This window comes from Sinocyclocheilus grahami, unplaced genomic scaffold (genome assembly GCF_001515645.1).
Source record: "Sinocyclocheilus grahami isolate Dianchi unplaced genomic scaffold, SAMN03320097.WGS_v1.1 scaffold447.1, whole genome shotgun sequence".
NCBI lineage: Eukaryota > Metazoa > Chordata > Actinopteri > Cypriniformes > Cyprinidae > Sinocyclocheilus > Sinocyclocheilus grahami.
The window spans coordinates 702841-715850 of NW_015505626.1; the positions used below are offsets into that span (position 1 = coordinate 702841).

The 13010-nt window shown below is 35.9% G+C and overlaps 1 protein-coding gene across 3 annotated transcripts in view; it reads left to right on the forward strand.

Annotated features, from left to right (window-relative positions):
* Nucleotides 1-851: 851 nt before the first annotated feature.
* Nucleotides 852-13010, forward strand: part of acsl1b (acyl-CoA synthetase long chain family member 1b) — a 25270-nt gene continuing 13111 nt past the window's right edge. The window contains exons 1-7 of one of the 3 annotated variants that reach the window (XM_016234219.1): nucleotides 852-961; nucleotides 8448-8660; nucleotides 8747-8861; nucleotides 9110-9174; nucleotides 11159-11260; nucleotides 12233-12332; nucleotides 12593-12768. In XM_016234219.1, coding sequence (XP_016089705.1) covers nucleotides 8466-8660; nucleotides 8747-8861; nucleotides 9110-9174; nucleotides 11159-11260; nucleotides 12233-12332; nucleotides 12593-12768 — 753 coding nt within the window. In that variant the 5' untranslated portion in view covers nucleotides 852-961; nucleotides 8448-8465. Of the gene's footprint in view, nucleotides 962-4355; nucleotides 4437-5178; nucleotides 5353-8447; nucleotides 8661-8746; nucleotides 8862-9109; nucleotides 9175-11158; nucleotides 11261-12232; nucleotides 12333-12592; nucleotides 12769-13010 lie in introns of those variants that run through there. The other 2 variants (XM_016234220.1, XM_016234218.1) reach the window with 2 other exon arrangements.

A 13010-nucleotide genomic window follows, 5' to 3' on the forward strand; every position in this document is an offset into this window, starting at 1 on the left:
TATTTAGGTACCACTTGTATGTTAAAAGGACATTTTAGTTCATATTCATATTCATGGTGTTCTTTTTAGAACCATCATATGAACCCTTTAAGTACACGAGGGACTTGAACTTTTTCACCTGGGTCCCCTACACATTTTCAATATGATAAGGTGGATATGATAGATGTGTAATAATATAAAACACATATAACCAGAAATGTTAACAAAATTTTAATTATTAACTTTCAACTTATTTATTAACTTACAACGGTAATTTAACTTACAACTTATTTATTATCTTACAACTTATTAACTTATTTTGAAGAGACATTAATAAAAAAATGTAAAAGCTAGAATAAACTGTTTGAAGAAATAAAAACATTACATATATATATTTGAACACAAAATATATGTATAATGGAGAAAGCACAAGGTGCAGCTGACAAGACTGCGAGGGAAATAAGCTTACTAACACCCCTCACAGACTTGTCAGCTGCCCCCCGATACTCTCTTCCCAGTGGTCAGTGTGTCCAGCATCAAAACATTTTGCTTCATACACTAATTTGTGCATCTGGAACTTTAGGTCCTGCCTGGTCCTCAATGACAGCGTCCTGAAGTCCTCCAGGAGGCTTTTAAAAAATAAGCTGTCACTGTCCTCCTGAGGAGCGCTAGCTCTCTTACTTACAGCCTCTAAAGCTGTTAGCATCCTCTCCTCAAAATCTGTGCTGCTGTGTGCTCTCTTTCTCCTGTATGTGCGCCCTGTCTGTCCCTGTACACTGGGCTGGCTCTGGCTTGATGATCCTGCCTGTCCCTTTACTGCGAGTCAAACGAGCCACCAATCACAGGCCTCCTCACAGTCTGGCCATTCGTACGGCGCCTCTGATTGGTGGAGATTTTGGCGACCTAACACAGCGGAAGAAGTAGTAAACGCTCGCCGTCAGACACGCCTGGGCGTTTATCAGAAGAGTTCTGTCACATACAGGTCAGTAAAGCCGGTTTAATAGTCTTTTGCGGTACCTGATGTATTTTATTCTTCACTGAGTAATGAAATGCGTTATACAGTAGCATAATAGCAACTTTGATAGTGTTTTGCAACATTGCAACGTGTCATTGATGCATATGGATGACTGCAGAAGAGCATGTGTGGAACTGAAATATGACACTATGAACTCCTCTTTATTCCAGTTTCGACTTTAGTTGTTGTTGTTTGGCTATGCATTTTAATAATTTAACAAATGCACATTGTGTGAAGTGCAAACCCTTACTTTTAAATTAGCATGTGCTTTGTAAAGAGCCTATGTGTTTAATATTTGAGCTGCTCTTGGTTTGTGAATTCGAGAATTAGAGAAAGTCATCTGCCATATACTATGACTCAAGTTCTTCATTTTACTTGCTGACCTCTAAATGCATTCATCATGCGGTTTAGCAAAAGTACAGTTATAGATTTTAATTTTCCTCCTAGAAATTGAGCATTAATCTGTATTGAAGTATTGTGGCCCGCATAGAATGTCGTCTTGCATGAGATCCGTTGTGTCCTTTTTGACCCTGTTGTATGGTGACAGCCATGTTTCTATTTATTGTTTTCATTCCCAGCATCCCTCCTACCTGTGGAAATCACCTGTGTGCATAAATTAAAGGTTTAGTATTAAACAATAGGCTTTCATGGAGACAAACAAACAGACAATGCATGCAGTTTCATGCGATTTCAGATTTGCCATTACTGTAAAGCTGTAGTGTACACACTATGATTGTATATTATTTCTTGCCCTCATTGTGGTTGTGTAGATGGTTGGTTGTATTTTGGTTTAAGACAATGTGATTCATGTGTAATTTGGTATTCTTGCAGGACTTGTTTGGTTTGGTCATTGTGTTGCTAATGAACAGTTATGGTGGAAACTAAAGGTTTGGAAACGGACTCCTGATACGCAGGACAAAATAGGTGTCTGAGCGTGTGAATGGGTGCCTGTAGACCACACCTGTTCATCTTTATTAATAATGAATGCTGCTGATTGTTGTATTCATCCATGCAGGGGCGTAGCCATTATTTCAGAAGTGAGGGGGACAGAAATTTTATATATATGTGTGTGTGTGTGTGTGTGTGTGTATATATATATATATATATATTATTTCTGTAATCTATATAACCTACCAGTCAACAGTTTTTGAACAGTAAGATTTTTTAATGTTTTATAAAGAAGTCTCTTCTGCTCACCAAGCCTGCATTTATTTGATCCAAAGGACAGCAAAAGCAGTAATGTTGTGAAATATTTTTACTTTTTAAAACAACTACTTTCTATTTGAATATATTTTTAAATGATTGCCGTGATGCAAAGCTGCATTTTCAGCATCATTACTCCAGTCTTCAGTGTCACATGATCTTCAGAAATCATTTTAATATGCTGATTTGCTGCTCAAGAAACCTTTTTTAATTATTATTATTAATGTTTTTTGAGCAGCAAATCAGAATATCAGATATCAGAATATCAGAACTTAAATTTTTCTCTCATTTCTAGCTTTTAATTGGCTTAGAAATCAGATAACTGCTGGACAATAACCAATAATAATGATTTGTTTATATACTACAAACACTTTTTTTTTATCACATAAGGCAGAATAGTTTCTATACTGTAATAAATGCTATGTCAGCTAGCACTGCATTGTTCATATACTTTATTTATTACCTGGAGATGACTTGACAAACACAAATAAACCATATTGTCACAATCGTATGTTTAATGTCTTCATGTTTCCAAACGTTTCTGTTTTCATCCAGCGATAGCTGGATGCTTTTGTCCATATTAGGAATTTCCTCGTACGACTTTCTGCGCGAGAGCGCTCTCCGGCTTCGAGTATGAATGAAACATACACTGCACAGAGTGTTTAGCGCTCCGTGATGTTCATCTCGCCTTATTCTGGGTCCGAATAAAACATCAGATCATGCACGGACTATCATGTCTCTTTGAATTTAAATCTATATTTATTCGCACCGGCTCTTGAAAACCTCTCTGTGAACACACTTGCCCGAAAAAGTGCGGGGGACGAATTTACGTAATCTTAAAAGTGGGGGGGACACGTCCCCCGCATAATCTACGCCCCTGCATCCATGCATTTATAGGTCACATATCTTTCAAGAAGTGAGATGGCAGTGTAGGCCGATATTTTGTCAACACTCATAAGCAGAGTAAAACTCAACCTTTGTCCCGGTCAGAGACATGTCATAGATATCACAAGGTCAGACTGATACTGCCTGTCGATTGATTGGTCAGTATTTATTTACTGACAGTCATTGCTGAGGTAAGCACCTCCTGACTCATTTCTGTTAGCTCAGTCTCATTGGAACTTGCCATTGAGTGTTTGACAGTCTGTTGTGTGGGTTTTGAAACTATGTAAACATTCCTTATGAATGCCTGAAAGAAATGATCTAGAGTGAATAGTAGAGAAGTGAATCTCATGAAACCTCTCAAGAATGTGTCTGGGTCATAATTCACCATAAAGCCTAAGAAATTGTGCTTTGCATTTAGGGCCATTTTTTATGGTTTAATTTTTAAAGTGTTTTTTTAATTAAATTTTTTTGAAAAGTGCATAAAGACATTTATAATGTTATAAAAGATTTCAGTTTTAAATAAATGTTATTCCTTTGAACTTTATATTCATCAAAGAATCCTGAAATAAAATATGGTATTTATTTCCACAAAATTAAGCAGCACAACTGTTGTCAATATTATTAATCAGAAATGTTTCTTGAGCAGTAAATCAGCATATTAGAATGAACGCAGGAGACTTCTTTCAAAAACAAAATCTTAACAACCCCAGACTTTTGATCAGAAGATTATGTAATGGTAGTATTATATGCTGTCCTGCCTTTATGCTGATAAAATGTATGTTAAGTAAATATTAATATCTATTTTATAATGAATCGCCAATAAAAAAAACAATGGGACCCAAAAAGAGGTATATTACAGTAGTGAGAATTCTGTTGGAAATGTCATGAAAATAATCCTACTAGTTATTATATATATAAAAGTTTTGATTTTGACTTTTGATTTTGAATTGACTTAATTCACATTGCACTAAAGCTTACACCTCAAATCATTGGAAAGCTGTCTTGTTCTTGAGCCTAATGCGGATGTCATATGTCCGCTCGTCATAAATCGCATGCCTTTAATATATCTGGATCTGTTCCACTCAACCTCATGCCACTGGTTTCCATTTGTTGTGCCACTGTTTTTAAATAGCAGCCCTGCTCTGGGAGGGGGTTGTGTCTGCGCCCATCGGGTGACCGGCCTGAGGGTCTGTCATTGGTCTCACTCACCCCCCCTCACAGGAAGAGTTTAAAGGACGTGGCTGTGGTCATGTTACCTTTGCCCTGGAAAGTTTGTACACCAGTGAGTGAGTGGAATGATGTTTATTACAGTGTTTGTTTATCAGCTCCTCATGATGGGTCGACACCAAACACAGTGAGTGAGATAATAAGGAGATCTTTAATAAATAAACAGAAGTGTGATGCTATTGACAGATATATCAACTAGGCTGATATTTAGAAATTGTGCGATTTATTGGCATTCAATTTTCTTCAAAAGTTTCAGGCCAAATATTTGTAATGTTTGAAAGAAGTCTCTTATACTCACTAAGGCTGCATTTATTTGATCAAAAATACAGTGATATTTTGGAATATTATTACAATTTAAAATAGCTGTTTTCTAATGAATACAAAATGTAATTTATTCCTGTGATCAAAGCTGAACTTACTGCAGTCTTCAGTCAGTGTCACATGATCTTTCAGAAATCAATCTAATATGCTGATTTGCTGCTCAAGAAACATTTCTAATTATTTTAAATGATGAAAACCGTAGTGCTGCTATTTTTTGTGTAAATCATCATATTTTTTGATGAATAGACTGTAGAAATCTTTGTAACATTATAAATGTCTTTAGTGTCACTTTTGATCATTTTAATGCATCCTTGCTAAGTATAAGTATTAATAAAAAAAAATAAACATGTCAGTCAATTTTTATCACAGAATATCAACATAATGTAATCAGCATACAGTTCTTGTTGAGTATTGACACAGTAACAATCATATCTAGTCAGTTGTGACTTTTAGGACTTTAACTATTGGTCGTTGCTTGTTTGACTTCCTGTTCTGTGATTGGCTGACGCAGCAGGTTCTAAGAGTGTGTGTCTGTCCAATAAGGAGCAGGAAGTGGTCGGCAGGGGTCTGACCCGCGGTTGCACATGAACTCAACCTGTAGATGTTCAGACTGAACTGTTTTTACCTTCACCTGGTCGTTTCACCTTCCTGTTGTCTTGATTCTGTGGGTGTGGGAAGTACATCGGCGCCCACGTTTGGACCTACCTTATTCTTAGTCTCAGGTGAAGTGTGTGTTGTTGTGCGTTGGTCATGTTGCGTTCTTGCTAAGTGATTTAAGATGGTTTGACTTTGCTGTCAATACCTTGATGAAGGGCAGGTTTTCATGCAAAGGCGTGTACTAGGCAAGTTGAAGAAACAATTTTATAGTACAATTGCTTTTGTCAGAATGCAGAGAATTTAGTATTTGCTGTTCTGAAAGAATGAGGATATTGAATGGTTTGTAGTATTTTAGCTCCAAATCTCCACAGGATTTAACTCTGCATTGTTTGTATGCAGTCATGCATGAGTTTACAAGGGCTTCACGCTGTGTCTGTTTTTAGTCACTAAGTGAAGGCAGTTTCTCAGAATGATTTCACCCGGGGCAGTACGAATAGAAGTGGGTGAGAGGTTAAAGGTGTAACGCGTCCTCGCAAGGTTTAACATGAATCACATAGCTGACTAAGGTGACTCATGGCCCTAATGCTGCTGCTACCGGAGTTAGCTTGTTGCAAATGAAACTTGTAGTTTATATAGTTAATTTGAATATGATTATAATGTGTAGTTGGACCTGTTCAATGTTCAGATCCTCAGCTTCTGTGATAAACTAATCAAATAAAAAACACATTCCTTTTGTTCAACTAAAAATGTTGATGATCAGTGCACTGCAGGACTTACTTTGAAATGGTTTTACTCCGAAATAATTACAAAGGAATCACTTTACAGGAATAATTACAAACGGCAAGTAACGCATTTAGGGATGCACCGATATGAAAATTTTGGCTGATACCGATAACCAACTTATATATGTACAAAATTATGCAGTTATTGCGTGCTATAGTCAGAATGTGTGATCCTGTTGTGGATGCGCTCTTCCCATATCAACGCGCTGAAACACGGCAACTAAACCCAAAGAATTCCCAACGTTTTATTATAATAATGTTCTCATTAGAATGTTATATACACGACATTCCCAATCATAGTTATTAATGTTGTGCACTGCTGTTTGAGCTGCGTGTGCTGAGCTAAAGATGATCACCGGTAAACTGAAGCGCTCTTTTAACTTAACCCAACGCATTCTATATGAGATAAATCAGATATACATAAAATAAACACAATATTACAACGTTCAATTGCACAAAAGGCTGCAAACGAACAGCGCGCATCTGAAGTGTCTCTGAAGGAAATAATGCATTATTTATCGGCTTTAAGATATCGGCCAAATTTTCTTATCAGGCCGATACCGATAACAGAAAAAATTAGCATTTATCGGCCGATACCGATATGGTGGCCGATATATCGTGCATCCCTAAACGCATTTAATTAATTGTAAAATTTTAAAGTCTGAAAGTATTTTCTTGTAAAAAGTATTCTAGTAATATTATAAATTTACAATATATATTTATTGCAGAAAAAGAGTTATTTTTAAGGTAATTGTTAAAGTTTTTTGCCCCTTTATGACAGTTACTGTATGTAATGTGAAATTTAAAAGGTGAATACCTTTAAAATACATTTAAAAAAAAAGTACAGTTGTAACTTGTAAGTATACACTATGCCATTATCGGTTAAACTAAATTTCACTGAATGCATAGTTTAATAAGAAACAGAGTGTGTGCGCGTGTGCATGTTTTAAATTTATCTTTCAAGTTTAAATGTGCTTAGTAGTCATGAAAATAATGTCACAACAATGCAAAATATCTAGCGAACACTAGGTTTAGCTGTTAGGGTTAATTTTGTTCATAAACCGGTTTTGTAAAATGTAGGTTTAATAACAGTAGTGTTGATTGCTGTGAAGGTTTGTTGTTATGTAAAAGCAAAGCTTGATGTGAGCTGAATCACAGGTGTAGCAGATGAAGATAACCTTGCAGAACATCTGATCGTTTAATCAGTTTGACCCTTCAGCACTGACTGTTTCCCTGCAAAGATAATGTGGCACAGTTCACGTTGATTAACCAATTGATTGCTAAGATTTAATCAAAGGGTTTTCCGCAATATTTCAAAACACTTGACAGGATTTTACAGTTCAATAATGTGCCAATAAAAAGCTAAGATTTTACAGGACTGATTTTATGAATCACTGAAGGACAATAAGAAAGTTGCCTGCCAGACAAACACATTTCTCATATTTCTTTTGATCTTTTTGAAATTTTGCATTATGGTAATTTATTTGGGATTAAAAATGTGCTTGCCATAAAAATAATGTCACAATGCAAAAAAATTTAATAAAAACAACCTTTTGTGTTTTCTAGAAGTACCATGATTTTTTTTGTACCCTGGTAATACCACCTTTTGATATGTTGAAGTTCCTTGGAATATATATATATATATATATATATATATATATATATATACTGTATGTATGTATGTATGTATGTATGTATATATATATATATATGTATATATATATATACTGTGTGTATATATGTATATATATACTGTGTATATATATACTGTATATATATTTGTGTATTTATTTAATTTTCCTTTAAAATGATTTCACAAATAATAAATTTTTGGACATGTACCATGGTAAACCACTTACTTAATTACTTTTATTTGTTTATTTATTTGTATTTTGTATTCAGTTTTGAAAACACAAAAACAAGCACTATAACAAACAAGGAACGGATACTGTCAACTCTGCTTATCAGTTTTTTGTCTTTTGAAGTTTCTTGCCATTCCATGATGCATAAATATGGTAATATCAAAGTATTTTTTTCCCTGTACCAGGGTATAAGTGCAGTAGGGCCTAATTTTATGTATATATATATATATACTGTGTATATATATACTGTATATATATTTGTGTATTTATTTAATTTTCCTTTAAAATGATTTCACAAATAATAAAAAATTTTTGGACATGTACCATGGTAAACCACTTACTTAATTACTTTTATTTGTTTATTTATTTGTATTTTGTATTCAGTTTTGAAAACACAAAAACAAGCACTATAACAAACAAGGAACGGATACTGTCAACTCTGCTTATCAGTTTTTTGTCTTTTGAAGTTTCTTGCCATTCCATGATGCATAAATATGGTAATATCAAAGTATTTTTTTCCCTGTACCAGGGTATAAGTGCAGTAGGGCCTAATTTAACCCCTGTTGTCCTCCACAGATTGAGTTCGCTGTAGTCATGCAGGCAAACGAGCTGTTGAAGCAGCTGCGAATCCCTGAGCTGTCCGAGGTGAGGGACTATTTCCGCAGCTTCTCCACAAACATTCTCCTTGGCATGGGTGCGTTCACCGCCGTCACAGCGTACTGGGTCGCCACCAGACCCAAAGCCCTCAAAGCGCCCTGTGACCTGCGCATGCAGTCAGTAGAGCTGCCGGTAAGACAATACTACATTAACATGAACTCAAAGCCTGTCTTACTGCAATAAGAGATTTAATATAAAATATGCTTTTTGTCGATCAGGGTGGAGAATTTGCTCGTCGAGGGGCAGTTTTAAATGGAGGACCGCTCTTGAGCCATTTCTACGAGGACGCCAAGACCATGTACGAGTGCTTTCACAGGGGTCTGAGGGAGTCAAGTATGTACTTTTCACTTCTATTTCAACCTTGAAGCAATAAATAAATGATAAAGTTGAACATACTTGTATATCTAACTTTATTTAAAGATTTGGCGATAGTATAGTTATATTTTGCAATGTAATGCTATGTCAACCTGTGGTTAAGTGGTCAGCATTAATATATCACATGATGTTGAACATTTTCTGTATAAAAACAACAAATAGAAAAATCTAATGGGCCTTTGTGATATCTTTACATTTTCTTTCAGAAAACGGTCCCTGTCTGGGATCAAGAAAACCAAAGCAGCCGTATGAATGGCTTTCGTACTCCGAGGTAGGATGGCACTTCTGCATCCATGTCTGTTTCTGTTTTGATCCATGCTTTTTGTAATTGATACATGCTTTTGTAATTATGTATGTCTTCTGATATTTTCACTAACCTCGCCACTAAGATAGATTTTGACTGTGAAGCACTTTGGTCAGTCTTGTGGCTGTTTTAAATGTGCTATATAAATAAAAAAAAAACTTTTATTTTTACATTTTTGTATGTAAGCAATACATTTATTTTATATTTCCTATTAAATGTTAAAGGGTTAGTTCACCCAAAAATGAAAGTTCTGTCATTAATTACTCACCCTCATGTCGTTCCAAACCCATATGATCTCCATTCAGCTTCAGAACACAAATTAAGATATTTTTGATGGAATCTGAGAGCTCTGTGGCCCTCCCATAGACAGCAAGGATCCTTACACAATCAAGGTCCAGAAACATAGCAAGGAGATCGGTAAAGTAATCCATGTGACATCAGGGGTTCAACCGTAATTTTAGGAAGCTACGAGAATACTTTTTTTAGCGCAAAAGAAAAAAATAATGACTTTGTTCAACAATTCGTCTTCTCCCTAGCACCATTTTGGAGAATATCCACTGAATGTATACGGCGTATGCTGTTCTGTGTCAGCTGCGCCACGCGGATACGTTGTTTTCGTTAAAATCAGAGGCGTACGCCGCGTACGAAAAGAACAGCATACGCCATTTACATTCAGTGGATATTCTCCAAAATGGCGCTTGGGTGACGCGGAGGAGACAAATTGTTGTATAAAGTCGTTATTTTTTTCTTTCGCACTAAAAAAAGTTTTCTCGTAGCTTCGTAAAATTACGGTTGAACCCCTGATGTCACATGGATTACTTTACCGATGTCCTTGCTATTTTCTGGACCTTGATCATGGTAGTACCTTTGCTGCCTATGGGAGGGTCAGACAGCTTTCAGATTCTATCAAAAATATCTTAATTTGTGTTCTGAAGATGAACGAAGGTCTTACGGATTTGGAACGACATGAGGGTGAGTAATTAATGACAGAATTTTCATTTTTAGCTGAACTATCCCTTTAAGGTTATCAATAATAATTTATTAAATTCATTTTTGCAATAATATTTGGAAATTTGCATCTACAATTTAACTCAGCAGCAGTAAATTCATAAACATACTTTTGCTAGAATTTATGGCGTGCAGTGTATTGTTTGTAATTTTCAAAGCATTCGGACTGATGCTTCATAACTTTACCTTGGTGATATTTAAATCAGCAGATTTCACAATGTTAAATCCATCACAGAAAACAGAAGTGTTTTAAGACATAAGCGTACAAATGTAAAATGTCACAATGCAGAACTGGCCCATCTCTCACACTGGTGCATGCCATCTGCCCATCTTTATTGTTGAGCTTTGGGACTTATTATAGCTCACATTTAATGTTCTCTTGGCTTTCAAGTTAATAAGTTACCTGGTGCATTGGGTCATTTCATAAAAACTTTACATAATTTACATATATCATGCTGTAAAACCTGTGAAATAATTCATATAGTGAGACATTGTTCTTTCAAAATGCCTAATCTGTGTGATGTGTAATTAGAGCGTCCGACACAACTGTGGAGAAGCTGGTTTTGGATTTCAGACCTCTTAAGTGCAGGTTTCTTGTAGGTTGTTGGCGTGGTTGTGAAGGTCGCACTTACACAGGTGGTCAAACTGTAAAACGGGCGTGTGGGAACTTGTTTAACTGCTGAAGCAGTCAAATTTACATTCCTTATGTTGTTGTCTTGTTAATAAGCTACACCGATTGCACATGATACTGAATGCATGCACTGATAATCTTTAACGTATTAAGTTCCTAATGGAAAAATGAAGTTCTCTGAATTGGAATTGAATTGAAACTATTTAGAAAAATAAGATATTTTCTTTAATTTCTCCACCCTTCTTGTGCACAGTGAACTGCGTAAGTCGTTTTCTGGTTTGGTTAAGTTATTTGTCATTTCCTCTTCATCAGGTGATTGAGCGAGCAGAGAATTTGGGATCAGCGTTTTTGCACAAAGGACACTCGAAGGATGGAGACCCCTACATCGGCATCTTCTCTCAGAACAGACCAGAGGTCAGAGCTGATAATTATGTGATTTATTGCCCAAATGCATCTTTACACTTGTGTTTAGATTTTAACCTGGTTTAAATTAATGATGCGATTCATCTTAAAGGAATAGTTCACCCACAATTGGAAATGTGCAGAAAATTTCTTAACTGAATTTGGAGAAATGTAGCATTACATCACTCACTCTCCAATGGATCCTCTGCAGTGAATGGGTGCCGTCAGAATGAGAGTCCAAACAGCTGATAAAAACATCACAATAATCTACACCACTCCAGTTCATTAACTAACGTCTCGGGAAGGCAAAAGCTGAATGTTTTTGAGAAAAAAAATCCATCATTTTTTAATACCAAACCATTGCTTCAGGCAAAAATATAAGTCCTCTATAAATAATATTGCTTTCTCCAGTAAAGAAAGTCTTGTCTGAATCAAGAGAGAAATATGCATAGAATAGAAGACAACAGGGGACAGTCCTTTTCACTGAATTATGGACTTATATTTGTCCGGAAGCAATAGTTTGAAGTTAAAAATGGATAAATTATGGATTTGTTTTTATCAGCTGTTTGGACTCTCATTCTGATGGCACCCACTGAAAGTGTTTTTCACTGCAGAGGATCCGTTTTTGAGCAAGTGATGTAATGCTACATTTCTCCAAATCTGTTTTTTTTTTCTATATTAAAATTTTTCTTTAATATAGTCTTCGTATGACCAATCACAGATACAAAAAAAAAACGTTATAAAGCATTATTTGCAATTAGATAATATACACTTCACCTTTAAAAGATACAATTAATCTTTAATTTCAATTTAAATTGGAATGATAACTTTAAATATAAAGATAACTTTTCCTGTCTTGAGTTTTTGCTCTGTTTGAGACTCTAAATGTGTGACCAACAGGTTACAATGAACAAATGTGCAGTTCATCTTCTAACGTTTGAGATTGCAAATATGTGATCATTAATGTCAGAAATCTTTATCCAGTGGACGATTTCAGAGCTGGCCTGCTACACATACTCTCTGATATCAGTTCCTCTGTATGACACCTTGGGCACAGAAGCGATAAGCTACATCCTCGACAAAAGTATGTCAGTTTTTTATGCAGTTTTATCTTGAAATAGTACATTAAGTTTGTTATTGATTAGTCATTGATTTTAGTATGCATGCAGATGTGTCATACAAGATGTCCCTGTTGTCTTTTTATTGGTGTTTGCTAGGTCATTATTAGGGTTAGAGATTCCTAACTTGAAGTATTCAGCATCAAGATCAAGAGAATGAATGTATTTGTTTATTTTTTATGATTGTTTGTCTGTTTTACTACATGCATTTGTGTGTGTTTTGCAGCCAGTATCTCTACAGTCGTATGTGACGTCCCTGAGAAGGCCAAGCTGTTGTTGGACTGTGTTTCGGGCCGGCAGCACTCAGTCAAAACCCTGATCCTCGTGGAAAACTTTGACACTGATTTGGTTAGCAGAGCACAGCAGTGCGGCATCGACATCATCAGTCTGAGAGACGCAGAGGTGAATAAACCGCAGCTTGTCTGCTCAAATCTTTGCTTAACACCAGTGAATGCGATCGATGCGTGTGTTTGTGTCTGGTGGGGTATGTTTGTCATGCTGTGACCCGGATCGTGGATCAGCTGTGGTAACTGGGTGACCTGCATTACTGACCGCTTGCCCTCAGAGCTATTTATAGAACGTCCTTCAAGCCTACTAACTTTTTTTTTTTTTTTTTTTTATTACCATTTTACATTTTTGGAATT